The 26,490-nt window shown below is 37.7% G+C and overlaps 1 protein-coding gene across 4 annotated transcripts in view; it reads left to right on the forward strand.

Moving 5' to 3' along the window:
• CERS6 (ceramide synthase 6) overlaps positions 1-26,490 on the forward strand; it is an 87,110-nt gene that overhangs the window by 40,115 nt on the left and 20,505 nt on the right. For all 4 annotated transcript variants that reach the window (XM_072341555.1, XM_072341554.1, XM_072341552.1 and 1 more), the window contains 4 exons: positions 6,251-6,308; positions 19,321-19,371; positions 21,470-21,562; positions 26,250-26,378. In XM_072341555.1, coding sequence (XP_072197656.1) covers positions 6,251-6,308; positions 19,321-19,371; positions 21,470-21,562; positions 26,250-26,378 — 331 coding nt within the window. The remainder of the gene's footprint in view (positions 1-6,250; positions 6,309-19,320; positions 19,372-21,469; positions 21,563-26,249; positions 26,379-26,490) is intronic.

Genomic DNA, 26,490 nt, shown 5'->3' on the forward strand with positions numbered 1-26,490 from the left:
TTGCGTTCATTTCTCAAGTCTGTAATGGTGGTCATCAGTTTGTTATTAAGCCTGCGATATTTCCTTTAAAAGTACAATAGTCATGGAAGAGAAGAACACTTCTCTTCCTCCTTCCCATTTACAATATTCTCCTCTTTTCATTTCTTTAATTTTGTAGGCTTGGTGTTTGCTTCCACTATATGTCTTGAGACATATAATGATTATTCTAACAATTACTGTGCAGTTTTTCCTTTGTACTTTGTTTCTCCTAAATGCTTTCTCTGTTCTTAGAAACTAATGATTTTATTTTCTTTTCTTCAGAATATTCCTTTTTATGTTTTTTCTTTATACCAACAAAGGCATGCTTTTGTTTGACTTTTTATCTATTTGTAGTATGAAGGTATGTCCAATATTAGCTTAGGCTGCACAAACTTCTTGGGAGACATGACTAACAAGTATTTATTCATGGACAGGGATTTTTGGGTTCAGAATAAATTTTCCATTCTTTCATGGATGAAAGTCTTTGCTTTTTCATTAAATACAGATATCCAGAGTTCTACTTGTATTTTTATTTTAAGACAGACAATTTAGGATACCATCTTTACTCCATTTCTACTGTACCTGTTTGTTGTTCAGTGTGTGTGTAGATATAGCAAACATTATTTGACAGCCTTACTTTGAATCCACACAAGTTTGGTCCAGCTGGAACCCCCCCGCCCCGGGATGTCTTTTGTAGCAAACCATTTTCTTCCAAGTGAGATAACAAACTGCACTGACTCACTTGTCCAAATATACTTGGTATGTTTTTTGTTTCAGTCTCCCTCACTAGATAGAAGTTTGAGTAGCATGACTTCTCCACAGATCACTAGTCACAATCAACGTGTAAAAATGATATGCATTCTGAAGAACAGTCACAGTAAGTTTTTGTTTAATGTGCAGCAGTCATTGAATTGGCACCCTAGCCTTTACTTCTCTCTTCTCTCACTTATTTAAGTTGTCACACAGTTTTATGGTGCATTTGATTACTTTTCATTTTGTAGATACATGTACTATGTGCAGCTGTTCACAGAGATGTAATTATAGAGGAGAATTAGCTTCCAAATGTTTAATATTTTTTCCTTACAGGCATTTAATTACATTGCTTTCTGTATTAGTAAGTTGTCTGATAATGTACTTTCATGCTCTTTAGAGAAAGCTGAACTGATTATTTGCTTAAAATGTAAGTAGTTTGTAAGCCAGTGTGGCAGCTTTTGATATATTATTCTCCATTTTCTTCCTTCTCCTTCTTATTTATTTATTTATTTGCTAAAAGCTGAAAGCTATAAACTGGCCTGGTTCAAGACAATGCCTGCTTAATGCTGTGTTTGTATTGCTGTCAATCAAAATCTTTTTACGGAATGATTTTCCTTTTATTTACATGGGGGAAAAAAATTGATTTGGCAGATTGTTGGGTTGTTGTTGTTATTGGTTTTTTTTGTTTGTTTGTTTTGTTTTTTGTGATATATGAACTGAACATCCCAATTATGTCCACAACTGTAAGGCAGGTGACACAGCAGGTGACACAGGAGTACTGTTTGCCTGAAAAGAAGTCAAGTAATGGCCCGTGAATTAGCACTGGTCTTGGTAAGAAGGAACATAGAGTGCAGCTTGAACATGAGCAACTTGCTTCCCATAAAGCTTCTAGGATCAGACCTCAAAAGTAGCTGAAGTGGAGACTATCAGGCAGGAAACAGTGCAAGGTACTGTAGAAACCATGGTCTGAAATTTCAAATGCTATCCCATATGGTTAGTTATCTAAAAAGTTTCAGACTACCAAGTATAGTTTGGTTGGATAATGCTTTTTAAATTTACTGGCATTCTGGCTGTTTAAGTTGTACTCTTATGAGAGTACATTTGCATTAAGCATATTAAAATGTCCTATCCCTACTTCTTTACTGTAAGCTCAGAATACTGAAGGATAATTTATGAAATCTTAAACAAAACAAAACACACACACACACAAAACAAAACAGCCCCATCCATTAAAAATACAACAGCAAAACAGCCTTTGCTCATTAGAATGAGCACTGTGTGATGTTTTTTTTCCTAATGTTTTAGTAATGCAACAAGTCATGACAAGAAAATAGTGAAATAGGAGAATGCAGAAGACTAAATGCACTTCAGGATGTGAATGGGACAATAAAATGAAGGACAGTGTGAGGTTGGAATATAGTGTTTACATACTTGGCCAATCCTCCAGTCTCAGCTATGACAATACTGCTACCCAGCAAGGATTATCTGCTGAAATGAAGTACTGAATGTGAAACAGGAACAAACCCTCCCCAGAAGTTTGATCTAGACTCTTGTAATATCAAGGGTGTGTGGCTGCTGTACACCGACATAGTACATGCTGTGCTATTAGAATTACTCTGTATAGCTGGGTGGGTTCTTTGGGAAAGTGGGGAAATAACCCTTCCATCTTACCTATTTCTTGGAAGGTCCGCACCAGTAAGGATCCAGTATCTGCTTTAGTGGGCTGCTAAAAACTACTCTGAAGCAAATGAAATTATGCTGCAGGGAAGTAACATGAAAAAAAAGTGGAAATAGCTGCTGTTAGTTTGTCTAAGATAATAGTTACCTGTCAGTAAAGTTGTCTTATGTGTATACACTGCCCATCACAGCTTGGACAACATCACTAGCTGCAAAGCAAATGTAATTTGGAAATTTTTGTTACTTTAAAACTGGAAGAGTGTGGGACAAAGCGGCTGTTGTGATTGCCACAGGAAAGTTGAAGGGCCATGTTCTGAAACACAAGTGGCTTGTTAGATTACCAGTATGAACAGAGACTAGAAGTTCAGGGTGTAAGGACCTTGCGTTTGTTCTCTCAAAGGTTTGTGTTAGCTGTGTACACTGAACGTCACTTTTGTGGAAAGCATTTCTGTCAGTTGGAGGGAGAAGGTATGGAAGTGATGCCGGTTTTCTCTGTGCTCTTCCCACGAGCTTTCCAGATGATAGTAAGGCAGAACTTGGCAGGGGTAACAGATCTCTGAGGTCTTATCAGAGCTTTATTCCATGTTGTTCTCCTTTGGATGCCCCAGGGCAGTTGCATAACTGTGAAACAGAAGCTATATAACCTAGAAGGAATTATCAGAACACCTATTACATTGTGCATCTTTTCTGGTGTAATTATATAAGTATGCTCTATTATTTATAAAACTGCATCATTGTGTTGTTGGTTTTTTGTTGTTGTTGTTGTTTTGTCGTTGTTCTTTTTTGTTCTGCACCACTAAATTTTGCTCTTAAGACTTTCAGAGCTGTTTTTTGAGCGTACAGATTTAGGACAGGACTGATCTCAAGTGGCACTGTAACATTAAATATTAAATAACTGTTTCAGATTGCAGCCAAGAGGAAAATCAGATGACAGTCAAATCTTAAGCCATAACATTGAAGAGGAAAGCAATGAAAATTTCTCAATGCACCATACCTGCTGTTTTGAACATCTTAATGAGCTTTCCCCTTCCTCAAATAGCTTCTTAACCACAGTGCTTACTTTTCACATCATTGCTCCAGCAAAGCTCAACAGCAGTACCATGCCACGAAGGGCAAGAGCACTTTTATTATTATTTTAATTAACATTGTAACTCCAGTTATATCTGTCAGGCTTTTTAAAAGTGCAGGAAATTACCGTTAAAAGAGATTTTGTGAGGCAGAATATTGCAACAGTGAAGCTGCTGCCATCAAATACACTGTTACATAGCATCATATGAGATTAGTTATCAACAGCCAAGTATGGATTTCCTGGGGAGCATAAATAGAAGAAGAGTTCCACTGCCTGGATTCTGAATCAGCAGAAGTCATGCTGCGGGACATAGTTATGCACTAATTGTATTTCCAATCTGCTCTGTGTTTGGGCTTTCCATGTATATGTTTGTCATTTCAAGCACAAACAAATGTAGGATTTATTAAAGCTGTTTATTTTAAATATCTTTAGTAGGTGTAAGAAATTGTGATGGCAATTAGGAATAGCAATTCTTCAGATCTCTGAAAGCTTGCATGCTTTCTAGACAAGGGAGACACAAGACCTCCCTACCTCTATAGATTACGCTGTGTTCTGCAGTGTGCTTGTTGTGTGATAGGGCTATATATTTAGTTGAAAGTTGTCAGTTTTAAGTTTTTTTCCTTGTAGAGCAGCTAAAGGTCTGGAGCACAGGTGTTGTGAGGAGCAACTGACAGAGCTGGGATTGTTTAGTCTGGAGAAGAGGAGGCTCAGGGGAGACCTAGTCACTGACCAGGGAGGTGGTGGAGTCACAAACCCTGGAGGTGTTCAAGGAACATTTAGACATTGTATTGAGGGACATGGTTTAGTGAGAACTGTTGTTGATAGGTAGACAGTTGGACTGGATGATTCTGTCTTTTCAAACCTTGGTGATTCTATGATTCCATGAAATTTTTAGGTCACGGTTCAGCAGTATGGTGAAGGGAACCATACCTCATCAGAAGTATGCTTGAAGTTTCTGAAGTGCTTATTTAGATGTACACTTAAATAGTTTTTGCTGAATTGAGGATGACTGGATATACCAGCTTAATTGGCCAGAGGCTCTTCAACTTTTCCATTGTCTTAGTGTTCTGTATCATGCTGAAGCACCTTTAAAATGTCATTAGTGGCTCAAAGTTAAAGTTGAGAGGTTTTGAAACTTCATTCTGGATCAAGTATGTTCTTATGTGTTGTACAAGAGCTGTGAGATCTGTTGCTGTGCCCTGCAAGTGCTTTAGAATATTGTTTTTAGACCACGTTGGAAAACAAAAATTCTTTCAATCAAAGAGGCATGTTCTGCCATGATTCCTCACTGCAGTGTGTCACATCTATACTTGGAATGCTTCAGCCCACCCTGAAGAATTACCCTAAGAGGTAGTATGCAAACTTGATCTCACTTGTGCTGGGTTCATAGACCAGACACAAACCTGGTTCACTCGGGAAGTTTTGAGGATCTATTAAATGTTAATCGATGCAATAGTCACCCAGAGTGGGGTGCTTCACCTAGTGTCCTCCACTGTTTTGTGTTACGGGGGCAGTGAATATTTCTGGGGGAGAAGGGAACAGAAGGTATTTTAATATAAACCTTGCAGTGCTTTTCCTTAGTTAGCTGGGTTCTGCTATTGCTGCTTTGGAAGTTATGTTATGTACTGCTAAGAAACAGTGGATGTGATTCCTATTCATAACTATTTCCTTCTGCTTTCCAACATCAATGGGCTGCAATGAGATCTGAGCAGAGGGGAAAAAGAGGTATATACTGTAGATCGTGAGCAATATATTTAAATAGAACTGTTTGGGAGGGTTGGGAAAAAAAAGAGGAAAGAAGACCAACAGCACATGTTATCATATACTGTATGTGTATATTATCTGTGGAACACTCAAATAGTTGGAGCAAGCTGCTAGTCTTTGGCAAACCCAGATGGTAGTTTTTGGCTTCAAAGTTCTTCTAAGCTCCAGAAATTCTTTGGTAAGGTAGTCCAGGGTTTTAGCTTAGATCTTTGGCTGTGGCAGTACTTTGGATCGTGGGTGGGATGGAAAATTATCATTTCTGAATTTGCAAGACTTTTCTCCCAAATAAGAGGCCTTCAAAATGAATCCTCACTGAAGCAAGTATAACACTAACAACCTCTGAAACAGAGTAACAATGGAACTGGGAAGCACGGAACAGATGCTTAATTTAAACAAGTTCTGAATTGTCACTTACTGAAATAAGTTCTAATTATTTACAGAAGTATTTTATTGAATTCGAGTGCAGTTTTCAAAAGAAACAGTGTTATCAGAGTGGAATTAACGAATCCTGATTTCTTACAAATCTCTCTCATATTTGAATTCTCTACTTAGTAATAGGATTACAGTTTTTCCCACTTAAAAGTAATGAGCACTGTCTTCGATTCTGTTGTTCTCCTGAAGCTTGGTAGGTTTTCTGGTATTTAATACCACGTGGACTTGCCTGCAACAGACCTGTGAATTGTCCTTTGTTCTCCATTAAAAGTTTTCACAAAGCTTTTCAGAACTTAATGATCCTTGAAAGATTTTTCTACTGATTTGAAACTAAACAATATTTTCATAGAGGTGGGAAGCTGGGAAAAAGCTGGCAGATGAGCAGAATGTTTGATGATGAAAGCTGTAGAAAAACAGCCCAGAGTCTTGCTTCTACTTCTGTTAATATGACCAGGACGTGTTGGGTTGGTGGTGCTGTAAGTAATGGTTTGTGGAATTGTGTAAAGCTGGTATCTTAATCTATTGTACCTTTTGCAGGTGGAGATTTACATTTTACCTTTATATATTTACCTATGGAGTACGGTTCCTGAAAAAGGTAGGCACTTGCATTACTATGCTTTCATAACACATCACAGACTTTTCTGAAACCTTACATAGATATAACGTGGAGCACAGGCATGAAATTAACATCTACCCGGAACAAAAATTAAAATTTAATTTGCATTCATAATATGAGTTGCCATTGGCACTGACAAAGAGTTTAGCAATAGTTAATGGGACAAAAAAATCCATGGTTATAGCAACATGCCTAGATCACTTTATTACTTTTCATTATCGGCATTAAACTGGTAGTAAGGCTCACCAAAGTATTCAGTTCAGCTTCTGCATCATTCTTATTTAAATTCCTGTGGCAGAAGTTGATTTTTAATAACAAGCAAAATCTACTAGTGATTTTGTATATACTATTTTTGCTTGTTCTTTGTCTGGTGTACTTTGGAAAGATGTATTGTGGGGTTTCCTATCAGTGGTATGTTTCTGGTGATTTAAAACAGGGAAGGATATTAATAGCCTCCAGTTGCCCTTATCATAGGTCTGTTAACCTAACCATTGTTGTATGTATCTGTGGTGCAAATTTTTACAGTGTTGCTAGTTCCCAGAGCATTTGTACAAGTCAAGCAATATGTATGTAAGCCTGAGAGATTGAATTTAGGGGAACGTGTGGTCTCAGTTGTGCTTGTGTAATTTTGACTATTTGCTTTGTACAGAAAATTGATGCAATAGGATGTATCCTACATGCTTCTGGTGATTTGTAAACAGAAGTATAACCTGGGGATTCAGAGCGGGAGAGAAACACATCATTTTTTACTGTTGTGATTCTTGAGATTATCTCAGATGATCAAACTTGGTGCCAGCAGGATTAATTATGCCTCTCTGCAGGGTGGGGATATTGGAGCTGTTCTCAGTCGCTTAACAGTGGTCAGCCCCAGATACAGTGTGTGTGTGCCTGCATTCCGAATGGACCCAAGCTGCATGCAGTGCCCAAGCTCTTCTTGAATGCTCCCCCTCAGTGTATTTCACTCGTGCTCCATGATCTAATGTTCTGTTTTCTGCCTTCAATTTTTCCCACTATCGTGGCATGAAATATGAAAATAGACTTAATGATAAGCAATTAAGTGGATGTTGCTGCCATAGTGAATGCTGTATGCTTGATGGTTCACTTCTGACTTATTAGAATGCTTTTGCTCAGTGCAGAAGAGTTACTACTCAAAGTCACATTATTCTACCAATGTTTGGGAAAAGTGGCCATGGTGCAGCAGAATTTTTAAAAATGTTTTTATTTTTCCCTATGGCTGTATTATATATACTTCTTTTTCTGGCTTATTGGCATATGCCAATAATGGTATGTATGACATAAAATTCTGTTGTGATCTGAAGAACATTAGGGAGCAGTGTGATTTCTTTAAATCAAAATTATTTAAATATTTTACTTGTGATAGTAATTAATTCAACAGAGAATCGTTGTTTAAGTAAAGCAGCCCTATTCTTCTAATACCAACACTTTTAAAGACTGTAAAGAATACAGTAAATCCATATTTCATTACAAACCATTGTGAATAGTGTCTGCAGGTTGTGGATGTCTTCCTCCCAGCTCAGCATATCACTGCAGCATGAGATTGACGTTACCTAAACAGCTTGTTCACCATGTAATTGTGTACATTTTAATTATTCATTTTTACCCAGTATTATTTCTTCTACATGGGAATCTACATAAATTAACAAAATTATGACCTTTTTTTATATATGTGTCTCATCTCCATAGTAACATTGTGTAAGTAAAAGAAAATAGAGGCTTTTTGCTGTGCATCAGACACCAAAGACTTTACTGGATCCACTAAGGGGGGAAATCTAGATTTGCAACAATTAAAATCCAAACCAAGCAAGCCAACTTGCTACACTGGTTTTGAAGGTCCTGCTTCTAGTAATGCTGTCACAGTATTTTTTGTTGTTGTTTTTACAAAGAATATATAGCTTGGAAGTATAGAATACTGTTGAAAGAACTTGTTCAGCAAGTTGGTGCAACCCTCTCTCAGACTGGTGAATTGTTTTACAGAGTGGCTGAGAGATTGTCATGGAATTTCAGAGATGCTGTGACTGCATTTCACTTCTTGTTTCTGGATATGCTGGTGGCAACTTTTTTGTGTTTCTTAGTAGTGGGGCAAAGATGATTAATACCAGAAAACAGCAATTATTGACTTGTGGATTTTTTGAGCAGTTGTATTTGCACCATAAAGCCACAATAGTCTGCACTGTGCAGGATGTACCTTTCTGCCATGGGAAATAGCATCTCTTTTTCGAGACTGTTACGCAGGGTTTTTCAAGTGTTTTCCCCTAATACCACCTTTAGCTGCATGATTCCTATGGCTTCTCTTTTTGCAGCACTTTCATCTACTGTTTTATAATCTTTGCCTACAGAGGAGACTGAGGGGAGTCCCCAAAGTGGTCTACAGCTTCTTCACAGAGGAGCAGAAGGACAGGTGCTGTTTTCTGCACTCTGGTTACAGCAACAGGATCTGAGCGAATGGCATGGAGTTGTGTCAAGGGAATTAGGAAAGCTTTCATCACCAGCAGAGTGTGACTGAGTACTGGAACAGGCTTCCCAGCACAGTGGTCATGGCACCAAGCTGGATCCAGTTCAAGTTTGGACAATACTCTCAGAAATATGGCTTGTGTTTTGGGCTGCCCTGTGCGGAGCCAGGAACTGGACTTAATGAGCCTTGTGTCTCATCCCTTCCAACTCAGGATATTTTATGATTTTGTGATAAATTGCTGATGATAAAGCCACTGGTTTCAGCTGGTAAAGGAAAATCTATGTGAAAGCCTATGCAAAGACATCTGGTGACTTATGGGGACCTAATGTTTCTTAGAGATTTTGAAACGTGCATCAGCTGATCTGTACACAAGGCTGTCCCTTAAACACAAATCCCAGTGCTTTGTCTCCTTTATAGTTCCTCCGTTGGCTCTTTAATAACCAAGCAGTGAAATACTCTGATCTCTGTATTCTTCCCTTCTGACCTGACCTGGTCTTCTCTTAACCTGTTGTTCCTTTGCTTTGCTCCTTATGCTGTTGCTGACCTACTGGTTGCTTTTATTCACAATTGGCTCTCCTTGGTTTGAGGGTGACTTTCATCTTTTCATGCAAGACTGGTGTGGAGACTGCCAATTACTTAAGCACAACAAGTTTTGAGGATCTTTCCAATGTGCTGGCCCCTTGCCCAGAGACTAATCTGACTTTTTGGACTCTATCTGAAAACACATTTCTTATAATGCTCATAGGACATGAATCACTGCTGCTTTGTCTTCTACTGTTGCCTTCCCTTTTTGCTACATAGTGATATTACTGCATCAGTGCAGTGTCAGCAAAAGAACAGATTTGTGTTTTCTTGTGTGCCATCAAACCACCTGAGGAAACACTAAGAAGGATACAGCGCCAAACCACCATTCTTGCAAGAAGTGTCACTAAGTCTTTGGTGGCTTTATACAGCTGACGAGCTTATCTAGTTCATTTGGGAAGATATGCCAATGTTTAATAGGCAGAAATTAGGTAACAAACTTATCAATTCTGTTTTAGTCCTGAAACTCTGAGTGGGTCTGTCAGCATGGCACACATGGTGATGTTATTTTTAGAATGGAAGTTTTATATCCGTCTTGGTAAAGCATCTCGCATGGAGAAATAAGCGTCAGATTTCTGCTTTGTTCATCACTTCCCTACCACAGGCACAGAAAAGCTAATAAAGCTGCAATTTAGAGCAGTTGTACATGTTTTCAAAATGCTATGGCAAGCTTGTTTGCATTACTCTCCATTTCTGCAGTTAATGGCTGATAAAAATATATCTGATGATTTACTGCACTCAGTAAAGCAACCTGTAACTCTTTGTAGGTTTCATCTGCACATGGTATGATGCATCAATTCTTTTGCCACACTGTAATTGCTGAGTACATTGCTGGATGTTTTGCAACTTTCTTATCACTGAAAGCTGCTGTATTATAAGACTCTTCCCTTGACTTTTGTGACAGAGGTCAAGATGAGAGAGGGGAAAGAGCTCCACTTCAGACCTTCTTAAACTTTCATTTTTCTTGAAACTGCAGGGGGTCTGAAAAGAAGAAAATGAAGTGCCTGTTCTTAGGTGTGTGCTAGGTAAGATGTGACCTGTTACTGCCTTAATGTTTCTTTTCAACTTGGAGAGGATTTATTCTATTTCTTATTTATTTATTTATTTATTTATTTTTAACTAGAAGGGATGCTCCATTCCACTGCTGAGATGAATTGGTGCGTTCTTTGTTTTCCTGGATAGGAACAGCAATGCGCATAGGTGTTATGGTCCTGGGAGATTTGTAAAGCCATTGAAAATAACACTTGGTATTGCTTCTAAATGAGAATCTTAGACCTAATGTCAGACCACCCGCATTTGAAACGCAAAAGAGAATTTGTTACTTCTTGGTGTGGTGACCAGTATTTGATGTGTGGTGTTACATCTTTATCTCTTGACCACTGAAGAAGTAAGTAGCTGTTGATTCTCACAGCAGTAATCAACTCTGTAGGATTTATATTCAGGGGAAGAGGTGATGAAAATTGAGTTCATATCTTGTGGGAAGTAAGACACGATGAGGACATGAGATGTTTGGTTGGAGTAATGTCTCTTTTGCCATTCTGATTTTGGAAATTTTCTTCTGTTTATCAGTTTTGCAGCTATTCTAAAATTGGCTATCAAACTATTTAATAGCTTCACTGCATGATGTGTCTTGCATCAATTTAATCACTGATGTTTCACCTTCAGTTTTCTTCAGGTTCCTGCCATCTATGTAGATAATTTATTGTACTTTTAGAGAGTTCTTCTATAGTCTTGCTATAGAGAGAAATTTTGTTCAGATTTGCTTTTAAATTAATTTCAATCATCCCATTCCTTCCCAAAGCAGTATTTCACAGTCATCTGATCTCTTTGGTCTTTAGGGAAAAAAAGCGTCCATAAGACAGGATTTCCAGGCAGTGCTCTCTTTGTGTCCTGCTCATCTGTACATCAGGGCTGTTTGCTGATGCTTTGAGGACTTCCAGCCAGAGTAGTATTATAACTCACATGCTCCCTGAAAAGTGAGGAGTTACTATTACTGTAAAATTACTACTGTATTGTTCTGTACATTTCTATTATTTAATCTTTCTTTAAATGAAATTTAAATTTGAAGTCGTTTCCTTCAGAACTGTTATTGCTGCCCTCCCTAGAGGCCCCTTCCAACCCCTGCAATTCTGTAATTCAGTTGGGCAGGTTTTCTAGTCTGCATGTGTTACAGTGTTTCTTTCCTGTGTTAGAGCTGAAAGGCTGTTGTATTATCTGCTGTTGAAACCTTGTCGATGCTTTTGTTCATTGAGCTTATCTGTAAGCTCTTGAGTAAATACTCTCTTTTAAACGAAGAATGTTAGGTGCCAATCTATAGCACTTCTAATGCAATGCTGCTATTTGATATTTTACTGTTCTGTTCATGGAGAGATAATGTGATGCATGTGCCACTTGGAGTAACTGAAGCCAGTCTTAGGCAGATTTTACTTGCTCTAAAATTAATTTGGGATCTTGTTTGTCTTGATTTCTATTTATTTATTTAATTACTTGATTGTGAAATTGATTCTGTGAAATTGATACATGATTTGTAAATTGACACTGAATCGATCAATTCAGTGGTGACTATAAGTGATGAACTCTGTTAAGCTGCACTAATATTGGATATTAAAATGCAATTCCAGTCTCATTCCTTTCTCCTTAAGTAGGGCTGTGTGATAGGTGCTACATTTCTACTTTGCTGTGAATGCAGGAAGAATGCTTTTTCCTGAGTCTTCTGAAAAAGGGAAATGCTATATTGCATTTCTAAGTGAGCAGTGTAAGTGTAAAGTGTTTCCGGCAAGTCCAAAGTTAGACCCCCTTTATTGGACAAGTTATTTGTTTCATACATCTCTTTCCAAGGGCACAAATGTTGCTGAGAGCATTTAGGAGAAATTAATAGAGTTCTTTGAGTATCTCAAGTATAAATCATGGATCACACTATGAAAGATCAAAGTTAGCAGGGAAATTTAATTTTAAATAAATAAATTCATTTGTAATGCATGCAAAATTTCACTCTAGGACCTCTGAGTGTCCATTGCAAGAAATAGTGCAGGCTTCTTTCCTCCCTTCACTTCTATCTTTAGGGAGGCATTAGAGCCCTTTTCTACAACTATCACAACTATCTATTCCTTTTACCATTTTCATTTTAAAATACTGGGGAGTGGTTTTCCACATAATTTCTGAATTGAAATTGGGATTATCAACACAAGACCAATGTACATCGTATTTTTAAAGGGTAAAGTGGATATATGTGGTACACTGAGCTTACTCTGCCTTTCCAGATATGACTTATGTAAATAAATCCAAATTTGAATTCATATTTTTCTAAAAATAGTTTTGTGCACTCATAGATTTGCATTTGAAATGTCAAGTGCATTGTTCAATGATTGTTGTTAATCTTGGCCTTGGAGTGTGTCCTTCTGTATATTTTATTATTTTCAATTAGTAGAAGTATAATTTTTAATAATATTTGGAAGGAAGCCCTGCAGATTGCTGAGGGGAAAGGCTGGGTTTTCTGCATCGCAAAAGTGCATTTTCTCAATACCTTGTTTTTGCAGACATAAAGAAATAACAGACTGAAGAGCAATAACAGTTCCATAGAAACTTATGACAGTTTACTTAGTCATAACATATGAAAAGAGAGCCTCAGGAGATTCATTGGCAGTGTGTCATATTGTCTTCAGTTACGTTGTGAATGGTGCCAAGAAATATGAATGATTGCTTGGGTTGGTAAAGAATTACAAAAATGCTGTTCCTGGTATGAGAAGCAAACAAAACCTCCAGTCACTAAGAAGAGGAGAATGCAGGTTGATACAAAATAATTAGCCACAGATTCTTCTATTTTCCATTGTCAGTATTTGGTGATTTCATAGGCAGGGGGAAATGCATTTAGTTTTGATCCATAGGTATTTAAATACTGGTCTCTGCAGGGAGAATTTTGTGATGATTCCATGTTTTGTCCTGCCATAAACAAAACCAGCCAGTGCCTTCAGCTACTAAGTTTGTGCATAAAATACCTGTCACAGCAGCCACTGGAGGCTGGAAGCTCTCTGAATTTTTAAATGGGTGAGACTTCAGTTTGAGATATATCTTAGAAGAAAAATAAATACATCCATAACAACGGATGATATTACTGTGATTCATATTCTGTCTTACTCAGGTTAGTTTTTGAAGCATTATGAGGAAAAACACATTTCTAGGTGACCAAATAAAGTTTCTGAGACATCTTAAATATGAAGTCCTTGGAGGCTGGGCTAATATAGTGGAAGGCGTTCAAAAGCTGACATAGAGCATTCTGGTTATTCCTTTGTAAATCTAAAAATCAAGGCAAATGGAGAAAAGCTGGATTTTCTGTCTGCTGAAGATAAAATTGCTGCAAAATGCTGATACTTATCTAAAAACAAAAACAAAAACAAAAAAAAAAAAAACAGAAAAACCTCTCTTCCTTGTAGTAAATAAATAACTAAACTGAAAGAAATATGATCAAGATATTGAGCCCTTTACCCACCTCCGAATGATCACGGACATGTTGCTAATGCTTGTAGTATCATAATAAAACCATGGATGTGCCCAGAAGTTAAAAATACAAGTTAGTTTTCCAGTTGAAACTGAAAATAGTACCACTAATAAGTGCTGGATGTTTTCAGCTGCATAATCTCTCTGAATAATCAGTTTTGATGGTTCAATAATGTTTTACAGGAATGTGCATGTTTCATCACCGGGCTATCAAATGAGTTTTTGGTTGAGAGAGCCTTCCCAGAAATCAAACTGAGGGCTTAAAACCTTGTATTCCCCAGTTACTGTCCTGCCTAAGGAAATGGCACATGGCAGAGGTTTTGTATTCAGCTTTGTCACTTTATGCTGTTAACACCTTAAGCTCTGCTGCTGAGTGCTGCTATGAATAAGAGGTGGAGCATTTTTGACAAGTGTCTCTCAGCTATCCAATACTTTGTCTAATAAACGTGCCATCAGAAGTCATAGAAGCTGCATTAACTGGCTGACTAAGATAGTTTATTTTAATACGGCAGCTAGCTACCTGTACATGGACAGAAGAACAGACTAGTGGTAGTCCAGTTTTTGCATGGTTAGTAGAATGTACAAGCCTTGCCCCTGTATGTAACTACTTTGCTTCAGTGAGTCTATTTAAACAAGGATTCTAATTTCATTTTGTTTGTATAAAGATGAAGTAACAGCAGAGTATCTACTCAGCATTTATTGGGTATTTTTAAGTTGAAGCAATGCTTGGAGTACATTCAGAAAGCTAATAAAGACAGGCTGAATGGTTAAAGGATGCTATTTACAATTCAGTGCATTTTGCTTATTTTTAATAATATATCAGTGCACTGTTTATGAATTATGTTACCAAGGAAGAGTTTCTCCTTGTTTTTCCTTTGTGACAGCATGTATCTACTCATCCATGACTTGTTTTACGGCAATTAACATCTAGTAGGTCTAGGGATGAGAACAAACTATGCACAGTATCTTGGGGGCTCAGTAAATAAATATTGACCAGGAGAAAAGTTTCTGGCCTCAGCTGAACTACATAATTTTTTGAAGACCAAGGGCCTGCTTTAATTTGATGCAAGTAGAGATATGAGTGCCATGAGACATTTGTGTTTGCATCAGAGTAAGGTGGGTAGAAATGTGACGTAAGTATTATCTTGACTTTAATTAATAGCACTAATTTCTGTTGCACTAAATAGAACCATAGATAGCTGTAAGGTACAAAATTTTGTAAAGCTGTATCTAAATGTATTAATTAAGCCCGATAAAATCTTGGCCTGTTCAGATTTTGGAGTAGGGAGCATGTGTGAATTGAATGCTCAGAATTTCTGTGTTGTGCTCTTTTTGTCTTTATAGGGACAAAAATATTCTAATTTCAAAGGCAACAAAGACATTTTATAATCTTTTTCAGACTGAGAATGTCTCACTTTCGTTTGAAATACAGGTTTGTGTATAAGTAGGCTTTCCTGAGATGTGGGGATTCTGTTATGGCATGCTTGGATTTTTGCATGCTCTATTCTGGTGAAAACAGCTGGCCCACTTCCTTTATTCAACCATGGGAAAAGATGGGAGATTTTTCTTACTTACCTGGGATCTGAGGAAGAACTCCTTTGGGAATTACAACGTGCCCATATGATCAAGAATGAATCAGGTGCATAACAGCTGCTTGATACTTGAAACTGTCAGGTAGAAGCTGTTTTGTAGAGAACTGGGGTTTGTTGCAGCTAGGCTTAAAGGTGTGCCGCCGGAAGTGTTTCCTAAGCATTTTGCTTGGTTCAACTTTATAGGCTGCAGAAAAGAAAAATGAGCGCCAGCAATGTTATTCTTTTTTTTTTTTTTTTTTTTTTTTTTTTTTTTTTTTTTTTCTTTCCCACCCATCTTATTTATCTGTAGACTCATGCTTCCAAGGATGAAACTGAGTTACTGGGCAAAGCAGCACCAATGCATGTGGGCACTACTTGCCTGTTTGGGTCCTACTTGTGCTCAGCAAAAGTACAAATAGTTTAGTGAGTGACAGAGCAATGTGGAATTAGATGAACTGTTAAAGCCTCAGTCGAAGTGCAAAACCTTGCACTTGGCCTTGTTTTGAACCTCATTCAATTAACACAGACCAACTTTTCAAGCCTGTCCAGGTCCATCTGGATGGCTTCTCTTTCTTCTCTTGTATCAGCTGCAGCACTCAGCTTGGTGTCATCGACAGACTTGTTAAGGGTGCACTCAGTTCCACTATGCCATTGGCATAAGTGTTGAAGAGCACAGATTCAAGACACCTGGGGGACTTCACTAATGACCACCTTCCTGGACACAGATCCATTGTCTATGACCATCTGTCTGTGACCATCCAACTCATTCTTTATCCACTGAATAGCCCAGCCTTCAAATCTGTATCTCTCCGATTTATGGTTAAGAATGTGGTACAGAACCATATTAAAGGCTCTGTACAAGTCCAGGAAGATGACACCAGTTGCCTTTCCTTAGTCCAACATACTAGTTACTGCATACCAGGGCAACCATAACCCAAGTCTCTTTCTACTAAAACAGTTAAGAGTTGACTCCAAGAAGCTGAGGCAAGTGGTGGGGAGACTGGGAAGGAAACAGAAGTAGGAAAGTGGTATAGATATCCTGAAGTCTTAGCCACTGTTGCCTGCCTGTTGCCCACAAAGAATCTAATTAGGTTTTCAAACAGCAGATCAGAAGCATTTTTTATGAGAGGGTACCATTGCTTTCTGAGTTGCCTTTGGCTCAGAAGCAGATGTTTTGTAGTGTGTTGTCTCTGAGACTTAATAATGCATTTATTATATTGTTTCTCAATTTGTGGTATCCTTTCAGGTTTTGTGGTAAAGTCTTGATGGATTCTTACAGTGAAACCTCTTTTATTTAGCATTCAGTATTTTAATTGAATGTAATCTCTATATCTGCAGTTCCTATAGAACAAATCTCTCCTAAGAAGCCTTAAGATGTCATAATATTTGAAAGAGATAAATATGGATTTTTTTGCTAGCACCTATAATTTAATAATTAAAAATAATTGGGTAGAATCACAGAATCACAGAATCACAGAATGACCCGGGTTGGAAGGGACCTCAAGGATCATGTAGTTCCAACCCCCCTGCCTAGCAGGGCCACCAAACATACGTCTTTACTAGATCAGGTTGCCCAGAGCCCCGTCCAACCTGGTCTTGAACACCTCCAAGGACGGGGCATCCACAACCTCCCTGGGCAGCCTGTTCCAGGACCTAACCACTCTCCTAGTAAAGAACTTCCCCCTAACATCCAACCTAAATCTTCCCTCTTTTAACTTAAAACCATTTCCCCTAGTCCTGCTATTGTCAGCCCTTTCGAAGAGTTTGCTCCCCTCCTGGGAGTAAGTTCCCTTCAGGTATTGAAAGGCTGCAATGAGGTCAGGTAGGAAGCATATCTTATCTTTAGATGAATCTGATATGAAAGACAGTTGCAGCTTTTATAAACCTGGATAAAATTTGAGTTACCCTACAATATCTGGATGGCTCTACTTAAAGCAGCTGTCAGAAAAAATAGTTTAGATTTGATGTATTATTAACAATAGTAGATAGAGGGGCTATATCTCTTTCAAGATACCTTTATTGTTGTGTAAAATGAGAGGAACTCATATCGCAGTAATTACTGTGGAGATGTTTAAACCAATGAATTGCTTACATTAAATTATTACTCCAAATAGAGGGGTAGAGAGGTTTGAATGGGCTTTCACCATTCTCACAGCCTCCTTGTAAGAGATGCATCAGAAACTCATAAGAGATCTTTTATTTGTAAGTGTTGGTATACAGCTCAAATTATTGTAACAATTATTTATCTCCACTTGAGGAGCAGTGGGAGTATGTGCAAGTTTCTTCTTCTCTTCTTTCCTCTGGACACATTCGAAAAAGTAGGAAGAGTCTCTAATAGTCATATTTACATCACTCTTAACCAGGAGGGGTTCTGAGGACATTCTGTAAGACAAATCATAGCTAGGACTTATGCATCAGTTAGGAATTGGGCTATAATTCTGATTGTAATTTATATAGTCTTCTGATATGGTATAAATCCTTCCTATTTATAAAGACTCTACTAGCTTGATTTTCATCATAGGGCATTAGGCTCAAGAACAACGTTCTATTTAGTGTTTATTTTATTTGGTTTGATGCTCCTCACAAACATTGAATTTTACATGCATGTTGCTGTGCTTTGCCTGAGCTGGACTGCGCCACCTGATGGTGAAAACAAGAAAATGCTCTGTTTCATTCACAAGGGATTTGTGTGAAAAAACATGGTGTTGGTAGAAGCACTTAACTTTGCTGGAGCATGTGTGTTTTAATCCAGGAGACCTACCAATGTTCTGTAGCCTTCATACTTGGATGTGGAGCAGCTAATGATACAAATATCCTGAATCCACAGCTTTTTTTCATGTTTGTAATGAGATACTTGGTAGATAGACTCTTGTGCTGTAGGCTTGTTTTTCCTCAAAGTCCAGATGCCTCTAGAACCTGAGCTGTGCTTTGCTCTTGCTCTATGCACATTGAGAAGGAGTTGTTGATGCTCATGCATAAAAAACCAGAAGTGTGTCTACTTGGTTTCTGTTGGTTTGGCCATGTTCTTATTGCCTATTGTGGAAATATTTAACAGCTGAAAACATTAGGTAGAATAGCTTGGTCACATGGTAATTTCTATCTAGAGTTCCATAGTAACACAGAAAAGGAGGGAAAAGCTAAACAACCTCTACTTACATGGCTTTATCTTGTGTGACACTGGAAAGAAGTATTGCACATGCCTTGTGCAGCTAGGAGAAAAAAAAAAAAAAAAAAAAAAAAAAAAGGATGCAAGAGCTGCATGTCTCCAAGTCAAGTTTTTTAGTTTATCCAGCCTTTTGTAATGGAGGAATTGTAATGTGGTTTTTTGCAACAATAAATTTGAGACTCTTTTCATGTTGCCCTAAGATATTAGTCTTTCCCATGTAGCAGCAAAATCTATCATCTCTGGATGGTCATCTCCTCAGCCAGGAAAGCAAAAGGCATAGTTCACTTTCTGGAGTGATGTATTGGCTAGGATGAAGTACTGTGTGGAAGGATGCTTAGGTGTAGTAGTATACATAAGAGAAGTTCTTGCAGTCTGGGGTCAAGATTTCCTGTGTTGTTGAGAAGGTAATGTGAGATCTGTCCACCTGTGCACAGGTTGATCATATTCAGTCTGCACTCCTGTGAAAGCCATTTGTATAAGGTCACAGTGCACTAACTGAAATTCTCTGTGGATGGGCATTTTGCCCTAGTATATTTGTGAAACTTCAAAAAATCTACTTCTTGTATTGAAGTAGCCTTTATCCACAAGTGCAAATATTATACTGTTCCTATAGTTTTGTCCTTCACTTGTATTAACCATAAACACTTACGTTGACCAAAATTACATGTAAAGACTTTTTTTGTTTTATTTTCCTTTGTCTCTCAGACACCCTGGCTTTGGAATACCAGACAGTGCTGGAATGGTTACCCATATCAGGTAAAAGTACTGCCTAAAACTAAAAATGGCATCTCTGAAGAGCTCTGTTTTTTATTGTGGTGGAGCTTTATGTCAGTATGTTAGTTTGAACAAGCTACTTGGTGTTTCAAATGTTGATGGTTGCTCCCTGTCTTGCTTGTGTTAAATATGGGAAATGGGAATTTAACTATCACACCTGTTTTGACATGAAACACATTATCTGAAAACAAATCTGGGAAATCTAACTGTGAAAGCAGGCATCTGCCACAGTGGAGAAATAGCCAGTTTTTACAAAGTTCTGAAGATGCTGGAAGTTTTAGCAAAGCCAGAGATCTAGCAGACTGGGAAATTCAGAAAGTTAGTTGCTAGTCTTAAGGGGGCAGTATCTAAAATCATGTATCTAAAATCTGTATCTAAAATCATGCTGCAAGAGAAGAGAGTCCCATCAGAAATGAGACCATCCAGTAAAAGTCATTTTCAAAATGTTTGTCCCAAAAACAAAGACATCTACTGAGTGCTGATCAGGATTATGCATTGGGTTTTCCATTTGTTCTTTGTTCCTAATCTCTTGTCTGTTACAATCCTTTTATGAGTTACTCAACACAAAATTGCAGAAATCTAAGTGGACTTACAATAGGTGCAGTCAAATGAATCATTTGGAAGACAACTTACCCGTAAGAGTGGAACAGTCCTATGGAAGTTAAGTCTTCAGGGAACTGAAATCTAATATCTTAGCTAAGTTAAACACGCTATTTATGTTCTTGTGGAAGGAAACCATGATGCCATTAGAATCCCCCCTTCTCCTATTATCACTGTATGTGGGCTTAGAAATACTAATGTTATTGCTAATAAAGTATCTGATAATCTTACTAGAAATTTTCCCTAGTGAGTTCTCATGCAAAATGAATGTAATAGTTGCAGCCCATTTCTACCACTGTTAGTTCTTGTTCTCTTCCTTTTATTTTTTTCTTACACCTAGTTAAAAGCAAACTGATAGTGTCACTGAATCAGAAGACGATTATATTGGCACAAGCAATGACTTTAATAGACTGATTTTGAATGTGTGTATAAACATTTATCTACATTTAAATAACCCATATAGCACATTCAGTCAGCACCTGAAAACTTTGTCTACAAAGTACTGGTGTGCAAAAAAGAATGGGAATAAAAGAGACAACTGAAATGCGTATTTCTGATTGAAATAGCTCTTACTCTACTTGGGTGTGTGACTGGGTCAGTGCAGACTGCTCAAAAGACTGTTCTTTTAATGCCTTTGTACATGCCCACAGAGCTTCTCCTGTGCTAGTGACCTTCACTGTCACTGTTATGGAAGATATGGCTAGCAGGGAAGCACAGTGATGAAGAAATTAGAGTAGCTCCTAGGACTGTCTCTCTTGGGCTGGGATCTAAATAGTTACCCCATTTGAAGTTGGTTTTGGTTGTGAATAGCTTCCTGTGTATTGTTATGTATACTTTTGCTTTATTACTATTTATTATTATTTTGCTTTATTTATATTTTTGCTTTTAAACATCTGCATAGGCATGTTGTGTATCACACAGGATGCCTGGGTAAATGTATTTATTTTCTTCTTCACAAAAGTGTTTTACCAGATAATAGTTATATTCTTTAAAAGTCATCTTTATATTAGAAAGAGTTAAATCTGTTTAAAACTTGCAAGGTTTTTTATCATAAAAAGTTGAGGCTATATACTATTGTCATTTAAGTATTAATTATTATTATTTATTTAGTAATTATTATTATTATTAAAGTTTCTTTTGCTTTGCTTTAAGCATACATTAATGATGTACAGCAAGATGTTTCAAGTAATCTTTTGTAACAGACATATAAGTGGGAAGAATTTAGTTTGTTCTGGGTTTCTAATGGGCATCTTAATTTTTTGGTGTTGCAATACTGTGAAGATTTAAAAGAGAGTAGGCTGGGAGTATTTTTTTCCAGATCCATCAAAGTTTGTAAGAGGCAACATCATAATTTTCTCACATAGAATCCTTATGTATATTACAATAATCCATCAGTGATTAAACATCTCTCGTATAGACTTCAGATGCCCATACTATCATTTAGACTCTCTTCTAACCTTCTCTCATCTTCGTCTTTCAGCCATTGATGCCTGACCTTCATTATTACTACATTGCTGAATTATCATTCTACTGGTCCTTAATGTTTTCTCAATTCATTGACATCAAAAGAAAGGTAAGAACAGTGAGAGTGAAAACACCAAAGACTTTGATATTCATCACTGAAAAACTGATGCTGGAGTGCTTGTTTCACACTGTTCCTTGCTACTATGATGGGGTTGTTTTTTTCTGCACATGGGATGAAGAGCCTGGTGTAATCAAATATTCAAAGGGAAATGGCATCAGCTGAAAAGATCTACTGCTCTTTTAAAATGACTTGAATTCAATTGATCAAATGGATATATTATTTCTACTAAGGGTTAAATGATTATATATCAATGGTTGAGCAAGGCTGCCTCATAAATTCACAGTACTGTTTGGTAAGATCTATGAAGGCTTTGAATTTATTTTCCTGCATAGACAGAGTGAAAACAGGGATGCATTCAATAATAAAGAGTGATGCTACATATAACCCTTGGTTATAAACCAAAACCAAACCTCCACAGCAGCACTACAGAATTGTTCAGATTATTGCTGCAGAAATGTGTTTATCTAATCAGTCCCCATGCATCCATTTCAGCTCTCTGCACTGCTGGTTGTATTTCCCTTTCTTTGTATACCTCCTGAGAGAGCAAAATTCAACAGCATTCCAATTGCAACATTATATTTTTAAAGAATATTTGATACATTCTTGACTAGTTGTTTTCCTTATGTAAAATGTAACTGGAAGTACTCAATCAGCATCTAGGTATGCTGAAGTACAGTTCTGAAAAATGCCATTGTGGTGGGCAGTAACACCTTTCATCATAATATGTCTTCTGGGAAAAAGCTATAGCATTTGCCATTGTGACTTGGAGAGTTTGTTTCCACTGTTGAGCTGAGCACAGGGAATCTGATCCTGTCCATACATACATTCTTTGCAGGTGAAGAATCTTTTGTATGTCTCTCAGTTATTCATAAATGACTTACAGATAAATATATATATATTTATATATACTCTGTATGTATGTATACTCTGTGCATGCATACAAAAGTCTTCTCAACATACTGCTTTGGAAATGAAAGGGAAATGGAGGTAGGGAATTAGTTTGCTTGCAGCTGAATTACACCATTATCACAGATTTACAGTGCTTGACCCCAGAGCACCAAGTTGAAGCAGCAGATCTGCTTTATCTGGTAATGTAGTGTCTCAGCAGAACAAGAGCACAGTGTCTGTAGTGTAGTGATAACATGTCAAAAACCTTTCATTGTAAGCACCCTGCAGGAGACAGTGGCAATGCCATATTTGTAAATAAACTGTGAGATCACTGACTGCTTTGCACCGTGGAGCTAGTTCTTTTTGTAGTTTAAACAAAATTGATAACTAGGATGATCAGACTGGAAAAATGCTGCTGTGTGCTGATGTCAGACAGTAAAACTGCTCTGTGGCCAGGGGCAAATGCAGGCTGTCAAGGAAACCCATGAATTGAATGGTGTTAACACTGAGAGCTTACAGCAGTTGACAAGTAGTACCACATGCTGCTGAGCATCAAGGCAATGGCAGCCATCAGCTGGATCACAACACTGTGCCAGAATGTCTTCTCTGACAAGATAGCTCAGGATATAGAGGGATATCATATGGACAATGTGCCAGACTAGTGGGAATAAAAATGTTGCTAGAAAAACATGAAGTGAGCCTCAGCTCCAAGGTGAACTCCTGTCAGACACTCAGGAGCACCAAATACATGGATGTATGTACCAACAAGGAAAGGCTAGAAGTTTTACAAGTGCTCAACCTATAAAGTAAGGCAAAGGTGAGAAGCATAATGTTGACTCAAACTCATGCACTTCACAGATTTTGAGAGAAAAGATTGGTCTTAAAGCCAGTTTCTTGAGATGCTCTGCACATCACCAAATTCTGACTTCACTAAGCCAGCAAGTAAAAGTACAAAAGCAACTTCTCTGAAAAAAAAAACCAACAAAAAACAAACAAAAAAACCCACACCACCCAATAGAGTATAAGCTTGATGGAGACATCAGCTCTTGTAGCACCATTGTAATTCTCTTTAAAAGAACAAGTTTAATTTTAAAAATGTGGAAATGTCTTAATGTGTCTGCTGTTTAATATGTGATACAGTGACATCCATATCTGGAAGAAGCAGGAAATTTACCAACTAGTATCAGACGTTGTGGTAACACTTCATGACAGTTTATACAGAACAGATTTACGGTTCACAGTCTGATAAACACATTGATGTTTTCTTGCTACTGTGAGAGGAATACTGTTGTGTATGTTGTGCTTATCATTTTAGATACTTTTAAATACATGTCCTTTCTTGTAGTCTGGAATGATCGAAATTGCCCAGGCAGACTCAAGCACTGCAGGAATTCAGCCAACCACTTTTGTGTGTTCTGCTTTCTCAAGGCAAGGTTCTGTAGGTCTTTACTGAAAATGCCAGTGCTGAGCACTGGCATAGCTCCAGCACAGGCCCTTTACTTTGTGCAGCTCAAGATAAATGAACTTCTGATTTTCAGTCTCTTTTTTTATTCTTCTCTAACAACACACTCATGATTTCAAAAGGTTACACTGATTTATTTATTTTTTAACAGGATGGGATTTTCTGTTGTCTGCACCATATTCTTCCATTGATGGTGCCATGAATACAGTTTTTCTCCTGTTCTTAGAAACATCTTTTCATGTACAGGCACATGCTATTTTTCTGAAGTTACAAATGGAGGCTACAGTTGTGCTGTAAATAAATGTGTCTTGTGCTAATGCATATGGTTCAAAATACACTAAAAAATGAAACCATTCTTGTATAGCTACTCTTCTACTGTTTATGGATAAAACTACTTGAGTGAGCTGGGAACAAAAGTACCACTTGACATTATGTAGCCTTGCAACATTAGTGTCTGTGTATTCGTTAGCCTTATGTATAATTAAATGTAAGACATAATTTCTTGAAGCATAGTAATAATTACTGAGATAAGGAAATAGCGGGAAGGAAAGGACTAAAATAAAAAAAGTCATTTATATCACTACTACTTTATTCTGACAGTTCTCTGTATGTTGGACCAGTATCTGTTTCAGAGCTGGCAGAGTCAGTTAACTGTCTCTTTCAATAAACATTATCAGAGAAGGAGTTCTTGGACAGCATTTCTATAAGTAGTCTCATGTATTGATGCAGAAGACTGATGCCCATAAGCATTAGGTCTGCTTAGGAATAATCTGTATTGTCAGGAATGCTTTGAAGAGTTCCCAGGAGGAAATGGAATTCTGGACTTTGTAGAACATGAATGTGGCATCTATAAAAACAGAGTAAATTTTCTATTTATCTTCTTGCCTCATTTGGACTGCCTATGTGCAAGTGTAATTACAGTTAGCAGGAAAATGAAGAACTGCCATAGCATTTGCAACTGAAGCAAGTAAAGAGCTAGTCTGCAATATGGCCATGTGGGAATGCTAGCACCTTACTTCCAGCCCTGGGGCAAAGGGGGTAGATGCTTTGCTGTTTTGATTATGGCAGAGTCAAATGGTCCCCATGGGTGGGTTATTGGTTACTGAATTGATTAAAATGCCATGTTCTTGCTCTCACTTAAGACCCTCAGAGAGAGAAATAGCCTTTAATTTTCCTTGTATTCAGTTCTCTTTAAGAGAATGGAATGTAAACATGGGATGTTGAGATGATTGCTGAGTGTGTTTGATTGTGCTCCAGACTGCTGGAGACCAAATAGTCCAACTGAGAAATGTTTCTCATCCTCCTTCTTGGAGGAGCTGTTTCTTGCAGCTGTCTGGATCTGTTCTCTCAGCCAGCTGCTCTGCTACCTGGGCACCCAGTGCCTGGAGGAATTCCCCAGTCAGATGCTGCCTGTGACCTATTCTTTAGGGTTTTGATACTGCTTTCCCCCAGGTTTGCAGGTAGTTAAGCAAACATTATTTTTAAACTGATTTTGTGCCTTACAGAAAAGAGCCTCATGCCAATGTGTCTTGTTCTCCCTGTAATCATCTCGGGAGTGTAGGCTGGGCAGACTGGTTGTTTGCTTTGCTTTACCCACTCCTCAGGATGCATTTTGATATTCCAGGAGTTTTACTACTGACCATATTTTTCAATAGTAACAGTTAGTTGCTGACTCTGTGAGTTACTAGTTTGAAGACCAGGCAGTGTGCATCATTTGGAAGATAGCAGCTTAGATCTGAATAAGAGAATCTGCACTAGCTCATTTAAAGACTTTTCTGACTCTGCCACAGTGTGAAGACAAAGCAGCTTCATTAAAAGCAAACAAATGAAAAACAGAAATTTGGGATTCTCAGCTTTGTTAGACTGCTCCATTGCGCTTGGCAGGTGACTGTCAATAATAGCTCATAGCACAGAGGAAATGTGTTTGTTGTACCTCTGCAGCTGTGTGAACTCTTGTAAATGATGCACTATTTTACAGATTGTGTATTACTCAGTATATAAGTACCGTGTAATTTGATTTGTATGTACATAAATTTTTTCAAAGTAACTTCAGTCATGAATATTTACTTTGAGATTAAATTATTATGAACTAAGAGGCACTGCTATTTTCTAGCTTTTGATAATCTTTTTGCCTATTGTTATCATACAGTGGCTATTTTATTCAGTCAAAGGAAAATATATTGCTGGGTCAGCAGTTAAGTAGGAGGATCTTCATGCAGCATAACCATAATGCTGGATTAAAAACATTCATTTTTATGTAGGGGTACTGAATCTCACTGCTTGTTTCATTGTTGTGGTTTTTTTTTCTGCTTCTTTCTTCTCTAGGATTTTGCCATCATGTGTACACATCACATTTTAGCAGTCACCATGATAAGCTTCTCATATGTAACCAATTTGACACGAGTGGGAACCCTGATCTTTTGTCTCCATGATGTAGCTGATATTATCCTAGAGGTGAGACAATACCTGTGTCATCAATGTACATGATATTCATTATTCTGAGAGCTTACATGTCAGTGGGTAGAATCTATTTGCTATGCAGAATGTGTATTTCCTAAGCAAAGAG

The sequence above is a fragment of the Excalfactoria chinensis genome, chromosome 7 (genome assembly GCF_039878825.1).
Source record: "Excalfactoria chinensis isolate bCotChi1 chromosome 7, bCotChi1.hap2, whole genome shotgun sequence".
Classification (NCBI taxonomy): domain Eukaryota; kingdom Metazoa; phylum Chordata; class Aves; order Galliformes; family Phasianidae; genus Excalfactoria; species Excalfactoria chinensis.